Source organism: Oculina patagonica, chromosome 7, assembly GCF_052425735.1.
Source record: "Oculina patagonica isolate OP01 chromosome 7, crgOcupat, whole genome shotgun sequence".
Lineage (NCBI taxonomy): Eukaryota > Metazoa > Cnidaria > Anthozoa > Scleractinia > Oculinidae > Oculina > Oculina patagonica.
Window position 1 is genome coordinate 7,868,478 of NC_135764.1, and position 13,202 is coordinate 7,881,679.

A 13,202-nucleotide genomic window follows, 5' to 3' on the forward strand; every position below is an offset into this window, starting at 1 on the left:
TAATTACAATTAGTTTAATTAAATGAAAGTGATTTTGTTTTTAATAAACTAATTACAAGTCTGCATCTGACCAAAGTGTAGGAGGATTTTTGGGTGGGATGCTTGCCCATCGCAGGCTAGGGTTACCCCCAGCATTAAATTTTGCTGGTACCCATTTATGATGCATGGATAGAAAGAGTCACTGTGAGAGGAAATTTTTCTTGCCCAAAATCTACAATGCAATGACCCGACAAGGTCTTGAACACTGACCATGCCAAAACTAATAATAATATTATTAGCTTTCGGTAGGGCACAGGGCCTCGCAGTTAGTGTGCTAGCCTTCAGATCACACAGTCGGTGTTCAAGCCCTTGTGTGAGTCATTGCATTTTGTTTTTTGGGCAGAGACTCTCCTCTTGCAGTACCTCTCTCTTTCCATAATAGTAATTACAAAAGTGCCTATAATTTAAAAGTGAATGTATGTTACATATTAACTATTATTTTTCACTTCAGTAATTTGTTTCAGACTGGATAAAAGGTACCGGTACTGTGTCACAATTTATTTTTGCCCCACCCTTTTTTGGAGTCTGAAACCTTGCCCCTGTAAAAAGATTTTTGTATAATTGCACAATTGAAAAAACAATGCTTTTAAATGGTGTAACATAGTCTCAAATAAGTTAAAACAACCTAAGAATAATAAATTATTATAAAATGTTGCCACCTTATGGTGGAAGTCTTTCCTTCAAAATAATGTTATTAAAGTTTAACACCCTATGGTGCAAGTCTTTCATAGACCCAACCATCCAAGCCTTCCTTGGTTAAATTCTCATCAATAACTTCATCTGGTTCGGGTTTACGAAACAAAATCCTGTCGTGAAGTCTGCTAGTTTGTCCTTGCCAGAATTCCACTTTGTCTGGAATTACTTTAAAACCACCCCTGAAAAAAATAGTCATTGGAAATTGTAATGTTAGTAGTCTTAAGGTCGCGCAGGACCCTTGCTCATTAATAAATTCATTGGCCAAATTTCTTGACGGGGTGCTATCTTGTAAAGCTTTAATTCGCTACATTTTGAACATCGATTCCTCTAAAATTTATCAAGGATATTAAGGGATGATGGAATTACATCATGATTGTCCTTTTACTGAGAGATAACCGTTTATTGTAATGCTACAGGCTCTTAAAAGTTTAACTGCAGATAATGCAATTTTGTGTCCAAGTTTTCGGCTACAACAGCGCACCGAATTAAATGATTGTATAACCTAGAGATGAATCATAACCTCTTTTGTGTTATGACAAGAACGAAATTTTCGATTTCAAAAACTGCTAGAAGTTATCTGCTTCTAAGAGAGTAAAAATGTGAAAACTAAACTTTGAAACGTGCTATCTTCATTTTGAGAACGAAATTTCAAAATTCGCTCTTGTCATAACACAATAGAGTGCACCAAGTTCATGTTCCTCGCGAATCAACTCCTGAAATTCTATATAGGCGAAGAAAACTTGGACACAAAATTGCAGGTTTTTCTTCTTCCGAAGATCTTCCGAGACAATGTTTACAACCGACTTGTGCTATATTCGCAGCTGTGAATCTAGTTATGATAATTCGCTTTGTTTCAGCGCACGGTACGCAAAGCTGAGAACAATACCGTCTAATTACTTGTACAAAGAACTTTAAGAAAAACATTGTCATGAATATTTCGTTTGTTGTCGGCTTCAGTCGTCGCAGTTCGTGCACAATCTTTAAATAAATACATACATAATGATTTCAAGGGTCCTGCGCGACCTTAAATCTCATTGGAAAATCTGAACTCCAGTTTCAAATTATCATCTAACCAGTAGAGTTAAACATAAAGATCCAAGTAGCTTAAGTTTAAATAATTACAAGTAAAAAAAAAATTCTTATCGATAATAAAAATTAAAGTAGATATTCAGCTACAATTTAGGATTGATATTACTTTTTATCATCACAATGTACTGTAAAGTGTGCATTTAACACTAAATTCCCAGAACTACATGTAACATCAACCTGGAGAAAAGGTGGTCACCAAGAAGCTTTTAAAAAATTTTGCAATCTTTGACCAATTTTTAACTGACAGTTTAAATTGCATAAAATTGATGTTAATGTTCCCTCTGACTCACCAGTGTTCCGGCTTAGGAATTGGTTTCTGTTCATCAGCATATTTGTCTTTAAGTTCTTTCTCCTTCAGTTCCAAAACCTTAAAATGCAGTTAATAGGATTAACTCCCAATCTAATCAGGATGTGATTCGCAGCCTACAAATGACTAAACATATTAAACACACCTAGAAGAGTGTTACAAATTTCATCCACCATTCCATCCATTCATCAGACATGCAGAAGAAAGGTACATGTAGTTACAGCTGTGTAGCCAGTGAAGAATGACTTTTTTTGACTTTGATTTTTCCCCAATCTAATTTTGGTCAAACATTTATTTGAATGCATGAGTGTACAATCCCAAAAGCAACCCTATTTGGCTTCTTAAATTTAGCTAGTACTGAAGGCACCAGAAACCCATAAGGGTTGAAACGTGTAACTCCCTATGATTTGCATTGTACAAAGCGTTTGCACATTCGCTTACACTAAGTACCATATTTGGAAAATCACGAGAAATATTTAACCAATCAAAATTACTATATTTGGATTAAATTCACAGCGCGCACTAGCTCGCGCTCGATGGCGTAATCTTGTTTTTAAACAAGCTTGGTTGAATAAAGTTACATTTGGTTATTAAAATTTTCTTGTTTCATCTTCTTGAAGTAGTATTATTCCAGGCTACTTCTCATGACTTAATGGCAACCTTGCTTTTTTAACAAAATGTAATTACGAAACTAAAATGCTGAAGCTCAATAACCTCCCGGACTTTTATCGGTCAATATTGGAATACTGGCAGTATTTTAAAACATTAGATTCTAAAGAAACAGACCTTAGACATGAAATTCTATGGAACAACCGCAACATTTTAATTGACAAGAAGCCAGTTTTTTATAATAATTGGTTCACTCAAAACATTGTTCATGTGCATCATCTATTGGACGAACAAGGTAATTTCTACGATCTCGCAGAATTTAAAACCAAATATAACCTGAATGTGCCGTTTACTACCCTTTACGGTCTCATCGACGCCATTCCTAACGCATGGAAAAATAAAATAAAACAGCGCTTCCAAATCGAGAGTAACTCAACAAACGGTAATACAGCCCTGTCCACAAGTTCAATTTATTCTGCTATCTTGACAAGCCTCTTCAAACCACCAACCTCTCAAAGTAAAATTCTGCGTCACGGCTTTACTGAAAACAATGTTCAGAAAGTTTACTTACTACGTCCTTTTAAGATTACAAAAGAAATTAAAATCATAATGTTTCAATTTAAAATTATACACAACATACTACCTACCCAAATGAGTTTATATCGTGACAGTATCTCAGAAAATGATACCTGTCCTCTTTGCAAAAACGAAATACAAACCTTGAACCATTTATTAGTTACTTGCATCAAAACGACCTCCTTTTGGAAAACTTTTCATAGCTGGTGGTACGAGAAAACGCACGAAACGATACGCTTAGATCAAAGTAAAATATTGTACGGCTTTTTTGAAAAGACATCGCACTGGCAGCCTCTAAATTACCTTATTCTACTAGCGAAATATTACATTTTCTGCACAAATGGTCTAAAAGATGAACTTTGTTTCCAAAGCTTTCTACTACGGGTAAAAGACAAATTGCAAATACTTAGGGAGATCGCAATTGCAAAAAAATCATTAGAAAATTTTCAGCTAACATGGGCCTTTATTTTGTAAATCTTAAAATTATAAATAGAGTGTAAACATAAATAACCGTTTAAACATCTGTTATAGCTTTTAGAATTGTATGTGGCGACTATGATTAGTAAGTACATATAGGGAAAAGACAATGTTATGTCAAAATGCTGTAATTAAATGTTTGTAAGTGATGTAATAATATATTGTAGTCTACTGTAAGCATTATCCCGTAAATCTACGTAAGTACTGTTCTGTAAGTTTTGTTGTGTATTATTAATAATAAAAAAATAAAATAAAAAAAATAAAAAAATCTTCTTGAAGTAGTCTGGAGAACTTCGCTTCGATACACTTACTGTATTTCTTTAGTTTCTGTAAGAAACTTACGGCGTTTAGGTTGAAATTCAAGCAACTTACCGCAAAACCAAAAATTATGTTGCGTGAGCCATTACGTGTATAAAGCATTCGTGTACAAATTCTTCGTGTTTCCAAATATGGTACTTAGCAAAATGAATATTCAAACGCTGTGCGCGCGCGTTACACGTGTACATGTTTCAACCCTTGTGGGTTTCTGAGGCTCACAATGCCTGGTGAGAACTATGTTATGTAGCTGTAACTCTTTGCACACATTGCAGGCCTACAATGCTAGCTTCATTGATCCCACTGCAGATGGATGGATACTGCAGCAAAACACAAGATAAAAATTAATATGGGTTTATGATTCCATGTTGCTGATGTACATACCTCTCTACTTGCAATAACTGAGCTCTGGTTGCTAACAGTGGCCCCTATTTGACTTCCCCGAGGTCGAGAGTGAAAGTACTCCTCACTCTCTTTATCAGACAGCTTTTCCACTTTTCCTTCTATTTTTACCTATCAGAAACAGTTGTGACAAGAACACATAATTTGTGAGAAACTGTGCAAATTTCTTAGAAAATTAACCAATCTCTCATTTACAGAAAGTGCTCATTATATGTTAACATACTGGACAAAATCAACAGTTTTACTAATACATGTATGGTACATGTACCTGTCTGTGTAAGGGATGCCAATAAAACAACAAGCAGGCATATGGGTTTTCTTTCTGAAAAAAAAAAGGAAGGTCAAATGAAGTTGGTGTTCATGACAAATAAAAAAATATTATTTCAAAAGAATTTCAAGTACAGGTCAATGGTCAGTGTCCTTTTGACCTGCTACCAGGGGAGCTCACCATTTAACCAAAAATCCTGGAAAATTCTGTTGGAAAAAAATTGGGAAGTTATTTCCCGAAAGTTGTAGACTTATTAAAGCTGTATGTGTCCTTTCATTCCAGTTGGTAATTAGAACTGTCGGAAAATTCTGAACCATTTGTTATTTTCTCCCATTTCCTGAGTCTCCAATCAAGGGAAATCAATAACGAAAAAATTATAATGGTTAGTGCCATCTCTCTATGTCATAAAAGCACAAAGTCTGTTTAAATAGTTAGGGATGAATAACATGCAGAAAGAGAGGTAATTAGATGGGGTACATAATTATAAAAGAAACAAAGTGAACTTTAGTGCTGTTTAGTAACGCGGTGATACCTGTAGTGTAAGGCTGCCTTGTTTCCTTGTCATAAATTGAGCTTATTTTAACATCTTGATGGGAGAAGCTTATTAACAAATTGAACTTCCAGAAGAGGGCTAAGGCTTATTAGAGGGGGGAGGGGGGGGGGTAAAAAGAAGGGGAATTAATAGTGCTTTTATGGTATAGAGTGATTTTCACTTGAGTGTCGGAAGTAATTTGCATTTCCTTTGGTTTTGCATTGCTGTGCTAAGTGACTGGTTTGAAAAACTCACACCATGCACTTTCATAATTCAAACCAAAATCCATCATGACTTGCTCATGCACGTTTTGCTTGGTCGACCCGATTGTCTGTATACTTTGTGATTGGCCAGAGTAATCACTTTGCTTTTGGTTTCAAGACACTCAACTGAAAACTGCTCTTTTAAGGTTACTGAACAGGTTCGCATTCTCATGGGCGCATAATTTTAGAAAATAATTAAACCTACAGTATACATCATTTTTTTAAAAAGCTTATAATTATAAGAACCAAGACGAGTGGACAAGCAAGATCAACAAACAAGCAATGCTCTCACGCTAAAATTTTGCAGGAGGTCCAGTGGGGTTGACAGCTCAACACTTTTGGACTGTCACATAATGAGTCACGCAAAAAAGGTTTTTTTACGATAAGTCTAAAGCGAAAAGAGATTTTGATTTTTTTTTCTGCTAAAGCAAGCCTAGACTACATTCTTTATGTTCGTCTTCTATCACAATTTTGGAAAAATTTCACCTGCGAACCTGTTCAGTAACCTTATAATCATAGCAGCAAATGTGACATTCCTACATGTGGGGTTGGGGGGGGGGGGGGGGGGGTGGCGTGACTTGTAATATTCATGAAAGTAAAAAATCATGTAACTCTTACCAGTTGTTCTCCTTTTCTGCTAGTATAATTTGTAAAAAATGTGAATCCTGTGTTATCATAACCCTTAAGCAACACAACCCTTGCTGACGGTCGGCAATCCCTTTAAAACAAAAACAGTTGCAAATATATGAATAAGAAAACAAATGGCATCCCTTCCCTACCCCTGCTGGCAATCTTAAAATCCAACATGGCGGACACAATGCAAGCCGTTCCAATGTTATGCAACAGGGACAAATTAATTATGTAACAACACGAAGAATGCCTTTGATATCTCGGCCAACCTCAAAACTCACCGTCCACAGGTTGAGAGAACCATAGCGTTAGCTTCTCCGATATTATACGCCTTCGTAGCTTCTCTGAACCATGCGTCAAACTGCATGAACGGTTCCCTCGCCACGAGACCGGACTCGTCAAAGCCGATCGGCGTTTTGTATTCCATTCTCATGGCAGCGACATCTACATTGCGTAACATAGCTGGGCATCCACTAAAATGTCGGCTTATGTAAGTTATCCTTAGAACAGACTTAGTTGTTCTCCAAAACCTGAACGAAGATGCACTCATTTACTGCGTATAAATAGCACGGATTTCGAGCACGGAAATGTCACGCAAGTTTGTATCGTCGGTCTGCTGTTGTGACTGCCTTGTACCCAGGCGCCGCTCTACCTCGTAATTTTCAGGGGCGCAAGGAGACATGGGAAAGACTGTTGAGCCTTCCCAGGGGTATCAAATGTCTTTGCGAGCATGCGAGCACAGCGTTTTTCTGTGCGAGCACGAGCATGCGAGCACTTGTAAAAATGTGCGAGCACGAGCAAACGAGCACACACTAAAATTTTGCGAGCATTGCGAGCACTGCGACATTTTGAGGAACCATTCAATTCTTGACTCCTTCCCTTGCTACTTTGCGTCCTTGATAAGCGCCGGGCAAGTGTGATTATCAACGTGACCGGAAAATTGCGTACATTACATGTAAACAAATTAAGCGCCCAATGGAAAACTGGAGCTCTCTTCATCAAATTACATTCAAACTGCAAACGGGAACATGTATAATAAGACGGACACCTGGTGTTGGTCCCGTTCCTGCCGTTTTCAGTCATTTTACGGTGACTAAACTCCCTATAGGACAGACACCTCTCTAAGACGGACAGCTGGAGCAGGTCCAGGCGGTGTACTTTCAGTAGAAAGAGTTCACCGTAGAGTGGAAACCAAAGAACACACGCTTAAGTCAATTATTCTCAGACGCTTTAGTCGTCTGAGAATCATGCCACAGTAGCTGCCACAGTTAAGAAAATAGCACAAAGTAAATACGTGCGCTGATTGGTTAAAAATTGTGTTTCTATAACTCGATGGAGACACAGACAGCTGTCGTAGACACGGCAATCAATATTCACGGCGCTAAAATAAGCAATGCAAAAATAACAACTAATAATTGTGCCAAATTTTAATGTCACAGCTGACAAAAACCAGGTTAAGACTAAACAAATATTTGCACATTTTAAAACAAGCGAGTAAGATGTTTACAGAGCCCGCTACACATTCAAAAATAGTCTGTGAAAGAAATTATCGAAGCGGCTGACCTTTCAAAGAAGTATATGAATTGGCGCAACTTCACTCCATTCTAGGCTTTGCAGCACTTCAGAAGTATTCACAGCTCCTCAACTGGACAAGATATTCGTCCAGAATGCCGAGTCAAACTTCTTTTAACAGAAAAATAATTCACTTTCACCTCCAAGGTTCGAGTCGCTCGATCGTCGGTCGTCAAACCATTCGGTTAGTTCGATGAACCGAAATAAAACCACAATTCTTGACTCCTTCCAGTGCTGGACTTCAGTTAAACCATCGACTTAGTTATTTCTCATAATTACGTTAACTTTGGGGCCTGTTTTCTTTGTTTGTTTGGCCAAACAACGGTGAATTTTAGCCTTGAAGCAAATGTTGAACAGTTGATTTATTTCTGTTCATCGACTCCCGTACTATGATTGGTTGATTACTGTTCATGACGTAAAACCGCGAGGTGAAGAGAATCTACGTTTTGATGTTAAATAAAGCGCTAAATATTACTTTGATGTGCGTTATTTTCTTTGTGCTGTTTTCTAAAAGAAATAGAAAACATGTTTTCCGTGTTTCTATCGAGTTATAGAAACACTCGTGAAAGTTTGGGAGAACTCGAAAAAGCTGTGGAAACACTCGTCTATCGACTCGTGTTCCCACAGCATTTCTCGTTCTCCCAAACTTCCACTCGTGTTTCTATAACTCGATAGAAACACGGAACATGTTTTCTATTTACGCATTTATTGAAAAACTAAATCATGCAATTTAAAAGCAACAGAACGAGTGACTAAAACCTAAATTTCTATTTAGGTTTAAACTAAAGAAATAGTACGTTCATTATTCAATTCAAATATCTCGCATACAATTCTTGAAACGCGTTCACCTCATAAGGGGTATCAAATGGTCTTTGCGAGCAGCGAGCATAGCGTTTTTCTTTGCGAGCACGAGCATTGACAAAAATTAGCCTTGCGAGCAACGAGCACTTTTCAAAAACCTACCTTCACTAAAAACCGAGCATTCGAGCACTTGTAAAATTGTGGGAGCACGAGCAAACGAGCCCCCATTAAATTTTGCGAGCACTGCGAGCACTGCGACATTTTGAGGGACCATTCATGGCCCCTCTCATTGGAACCTAGCACATGATCTTTATACAAACAGGGCCGTAACTAGCAAGAGGCAAGACGAAGGACTTGCCTCGTCTGAAGTTTTACCCAAAATTGAAAAAAAAAATTCGTTGGAAAAACAATCTGCAGTCGAACAAGATGGATTTTTCTCAAGAAATACCTCATGAGAAATGTCTCTGAAAGAGATTCATAGCTTCTAAATTTCAAAATTTTCTGAAGGGCATGCCTCCAAAATTACCCACTAGCAAGATCTTGCCTTATTTATGGCAAAGGTCGGTTACGGCCCTGACAAATGGCAAAGTAGAGGTCTATATACGGTGCAGTCAGTGCACAGATAAGCAGTGACTGATAAATGTTAGAAAAGCTAAGTTAAATTTAAATTAACTTTATATGACAGCGTGTCACTTTTTAAAAGATACCGCAAAGTATTAATACAGAACACAGATAAACAGCGACCGAAGTGTCCATCAGAAATCGACTGAAATCAACTTTGACTCCATCCTTTTCGGTCTTTTCAGTTTTGCTTGTTTTTTTTTTTTTTTTTTTTTTTTTTTTATCTTAAAGTAACTCAATCTTCAAGGTTTATAGTTAACTCTATACTGCTTTGACTGCTTGCAAAGCTTGATTCGTTTCAAGGTTTCTCTAAACATGGGCATTCTAAAACTGTAAATGATTGGATTGACCAAAGAATTGGCCAAATAAAGGATGTTGAAAACGTAAAAAATTGGTACACTCACACACTCGGAACACAAAATATGAATTAAATAACCAACACAAATTGGAAGAAAACAAACAAGAGACACAGCTATCACAATAAAAAGAGTCCTGGAGAATTTTACATTCTGTCCTGGTCCATTTTGTCTGTTATGGACCGAGCCGATGGCGGGGACTCTGCAGTTTAGTCTTCTTCGGATTGCCAGGTAAGACACGCAGATTGTTATCAAAGATACCACTGTGACAGACGAAAGAGCAACCGACCAGTGAACGAGACTTATTTTGTTGTGTAAAGCTAGTGCGGTCAATCCACCTTCAGATATTCCAGCTACCCAGACAAACATCACACCACAGATGTAACCTTTGGTGCTTGCAACTCGATGGCGGAGCGGCCAAATCAAAGCATATGCACGTTCTAGAGAAATGAGTACAAGGGAAAATAGCGAGGAACACGTAAATGCTGTTTGAAATGAGGCTGCAATAGAAAAATAATTTCCGCTGGTATTGAAGTTGGCTAGGATCTGCTGTGGTATTGCGAATTTTCCAATCAATACCAGTTGTGTGAGGCCATTTAGTAGATCTGCAACAGCTAAGTTGATAAGAAGAAAAGAAGTTCGCTTCAGTCTGTTTCGGTGCTTCCAAAACACGAATATGGTGAAAATGTTGCCAACAATAATAATCAAAGATTCAACAACGACGATGCAAAGTATAAGAATGGCAGTAGTATCAGACATAGTTATAAATTTATCCTGAATCTTTTGTAAAATGATGAAACTCTTGCTTGGCTGCGCCAGTTATCTTTATACCAAACTTATTCGTTGGTCATTACGCCCAGTTCGCATTTCAGTGTTTCATGGCAGGTGTATTCATTGTTAGTAAGCCTGTGAAGACAAAATTGACAAACATAATCAATTCTTCTAGCATTATTTGCGGAGGCAAATTTTAATTGAACCGTCTGACAAAGAGATTGCACCCACTGGGGAGGAACAAAAAAGGATATCCGCCGGTATGGCTCAAATGCTCTTCAGTTACCTTCAGTGACACATTATTAACAAAATATTGAAAACAAATAAATGTTGCTTCTCTCCGTGAATATACGCAATACAAACATATGCCACTAAATATTTGATTTACTATGTTAGTAATTTAATATACATTCCTTATTATACAAAAAAGACAATAGAGTATTTTCAATGGTCAGCTTGACCGTTAAAAAAATAAAATTTTCGCCAGATTAATAAACATAAAATGATCTCTTCCTTTATTTTATTTTAGACAAAGTTTGAATGTAAATGAAATAGAGATGAATATTCGTACAATATTTTCGATCTTTTGCTTAACAGAAGAAAGTGTCATCATCCTTGTGACGGCAAATAAGTAAGAGAGCAAACGAGGACGAGATTATATGGATGAAGGAAGAAAAAGTTTATTCTCTACAAGATATTTACTCGATTTCAACAATTTGCGACAAGGGACGGACCATTATTTCTTTAGAGGGGGCACATACATTTAACTAAAGAGAGTTTCTGTTTTTCTTGTGGGATAAGGGCGGAGTGTTACTCGTAATAAAGTGGCCAGTAGTGAAGAAAAGCGAGAACAGCAGAGTTATGCAATGCGAAAATATTTAAATGAGTAATTTCTTAGATATTGCTTACGTTTTGAAATTCAACGCTATAAAGTTGCGACGTTTTGGCTTCTCCAAAGTCTTTTTTAAGTGGGAATAAAATATAAAATTAGCATAAATATATTAAAATAGTAAAAAGCAAAAATGTCACGAAAGCTAAAATGCGATACAAATATAAAAAAAATAAGTGACAAAATATCCATGAAGTTTAAATGCTAAAGAGACTTCAAACTATGGAAACAATTAAGTTTGACTGCCTTATATTTGAATTTTTTTTACCAAAGAACTGAAACCAACTCTAAACAAACAATGCGATTCCATCCGCGCGAATTTCTTTTTTAGGTCGGGTTTTAATTACTTTAATTGTGACTGTGTGTGAATCTAACTGACTTCCAAACTAAATCTAACAACGTGAAATGCCATGTCCAATACAGTTAACAATAAGCATGCAGATTTACCGTCCAGTCACTTCTATTCTGTTAAGAACCGATCAAAATTGATCCTGCAGCGGAACTTTCGCTGAGAGTCGCTCGTTTGAACAAGCTTCAGCAGCTGAAGAAATCAAAGTCTCTTCGAGATTCCGACGTTTTTGCATGAAGTATTAGTCGAAGGTTTATCCTGTTCATTGTTCTTCGAACTTATCATAACAGTTTCTTTGTAGTTTAGTTTAACAATTTCCTATCTTCGCGGAGGAAATGCAGCCATATAATTTTGTCAAAAATGGCTCGTCCGCGCCGGATATTTATACACATATTCCTTAACATTACACAAATAAACCGTGCAAATTTCAGCGAGATCTGACAATTCTATACTTTAAAATTGCAAGGACCTTTCAAGGCAGTCGATTACGGCAGCGCTTTGTTTTTGCGACGCAATATTTGAATTGTTATAGGTAGACCACTGTTCAATGTGTTCAAGGCCGTATCGTTACGATTGCTCCACGAAAAAGCACGCCGAAAAAAATATACGGATATTTCCGACTACTGTCGGAGAAAACATTGCGCATATAATTGCGGCGTAAACAAATCGTTACACTCAAGCTGCGTTTTGTCTAGGCTCTGCGAAGGTCGGATATCAAGACCCAGGATTAAACAAAAGCCATATATACAGTGAATGCTTGCGAATTATATTTGAAGATAAAATACGAAAGAATTTTGCTGTCTTTGACTGAAATTCCACTCGAACTGCGTAGATACGATCGCATGTTGTAAAGACGATTCATGCAACATTGCTATCAACGCGAGGTCACGTCCCTAACGACCTAGGCTGATGACGAAATAGAATGGCGCTTGCATAAAGCGACCAAATTTGGCCTAATTTTTTAACCGCTCCTAAGCTTAAAGAAACCCCCATCTCTTGCATTTGTTTTAACTTCAATAATATCTTTGAAAAGAGCGAGTTTTTTGGTATGGTTTATTTTTGACGTTTGTAATTTTTAAACGATGTAAGTGCTAGTGATTATTTATTCGTGTTTTAGTTACGCAATCCATTGTTTGTGCGACGCTTTTTATAGATCGCTTTTCAGACACACGTGCGTTGAGATAAGAAAGCTGACATGTCACTTTTAAAATTATTATATAACGTTTGTAAATGTGACAAGTCACGTTTTTTCCAGGAGATCGCAAGTGATCACCCACAGCGGAAAGTAATCCCTTGAGAAATTAAAACAGTCCCTTGAGAGCTTACAAATATGTGGTTCCAAATTTTGTCTACATAACCCCTATTCTCCTACTTTAGCTTGTAAACAAGCAGAAACGTCGAAAAAACGACCTGAGGATCCCAAACCCCACCCCAGACCCCTCGCAAGAGTAGCACACGGTCAAGGTTCGATTGCAAACATATTTATTGCAGTACATTTTTTTCGATAATATTTCATGTCATTACATTCAATACTGTAAATTTATTCCATATAATCAAAAAACTTTACTTCAGAATATACAATCATTTTCAAAAAAGAGTTGAAACAATAATCTTGCATCGGGAATGTCATTTAAAGCGCT

At 37.1% G+C, this 13,202-nt stretch overlaps 1 protein-coding gene across 1 annotated transcript; it reads right to left on the reverse strand.

The window, feature by feature from the left end:
• Positions 1–669: 669 nt before the first annotated feature.
• LOC144661667 (pyridoxine/pyridoxamine 5'-phosphate oxidase-like) lies at positions 670–6,827 on the reverse strand. The gene is made up of 6 exons (XM_078522473.1): positions 6,485–6,827; positions 6,192–6,291; positions 4,779–4,832; positions 4,493–4,621; positions 2,115–2,191; positions 670–914 (listed from the first exon to the last, which is right to left on the reverse strand). The coding sequence occupies exons 1-6, from the start codon at positions 6,751–6,753 to the stop codon at positions 749–751; spliced, it is 795 nt and encodes a 264-aa protein (XP_078378599.1). The 5' UTR covers positions 6,754–6,827; the 3' UTR covers positions 670–748.
• Positions 6,828–13,202: the final 6,375 nt, after the last annotated feature.

Bases quoted from the DNA above. Each gene is read 5' to 3' on its own strand.
- LOC144661667 (XM_078522473.1), bottom strand. From the start codon at position 6,753: ATGAGTGCATCTTCGTTCAGGTTTTGGAGAACAACTAAGTCTGTTCTA. The intron at 6,292-6,484 runs GTGAGTTTTGAG...TTTGTTTTAAAG, and splicing joins GTTCTCTCAACCTGTGGACG to GGATTGCCGACCGTCAGCAA. The intron at 4,833-6,191 runs GTAAGAGTTACA...TTTTTTTTTCAG, and splicing joins GCAGAAAAGGAGAACAACTG to AAAGAAAACCCATATGCCTG.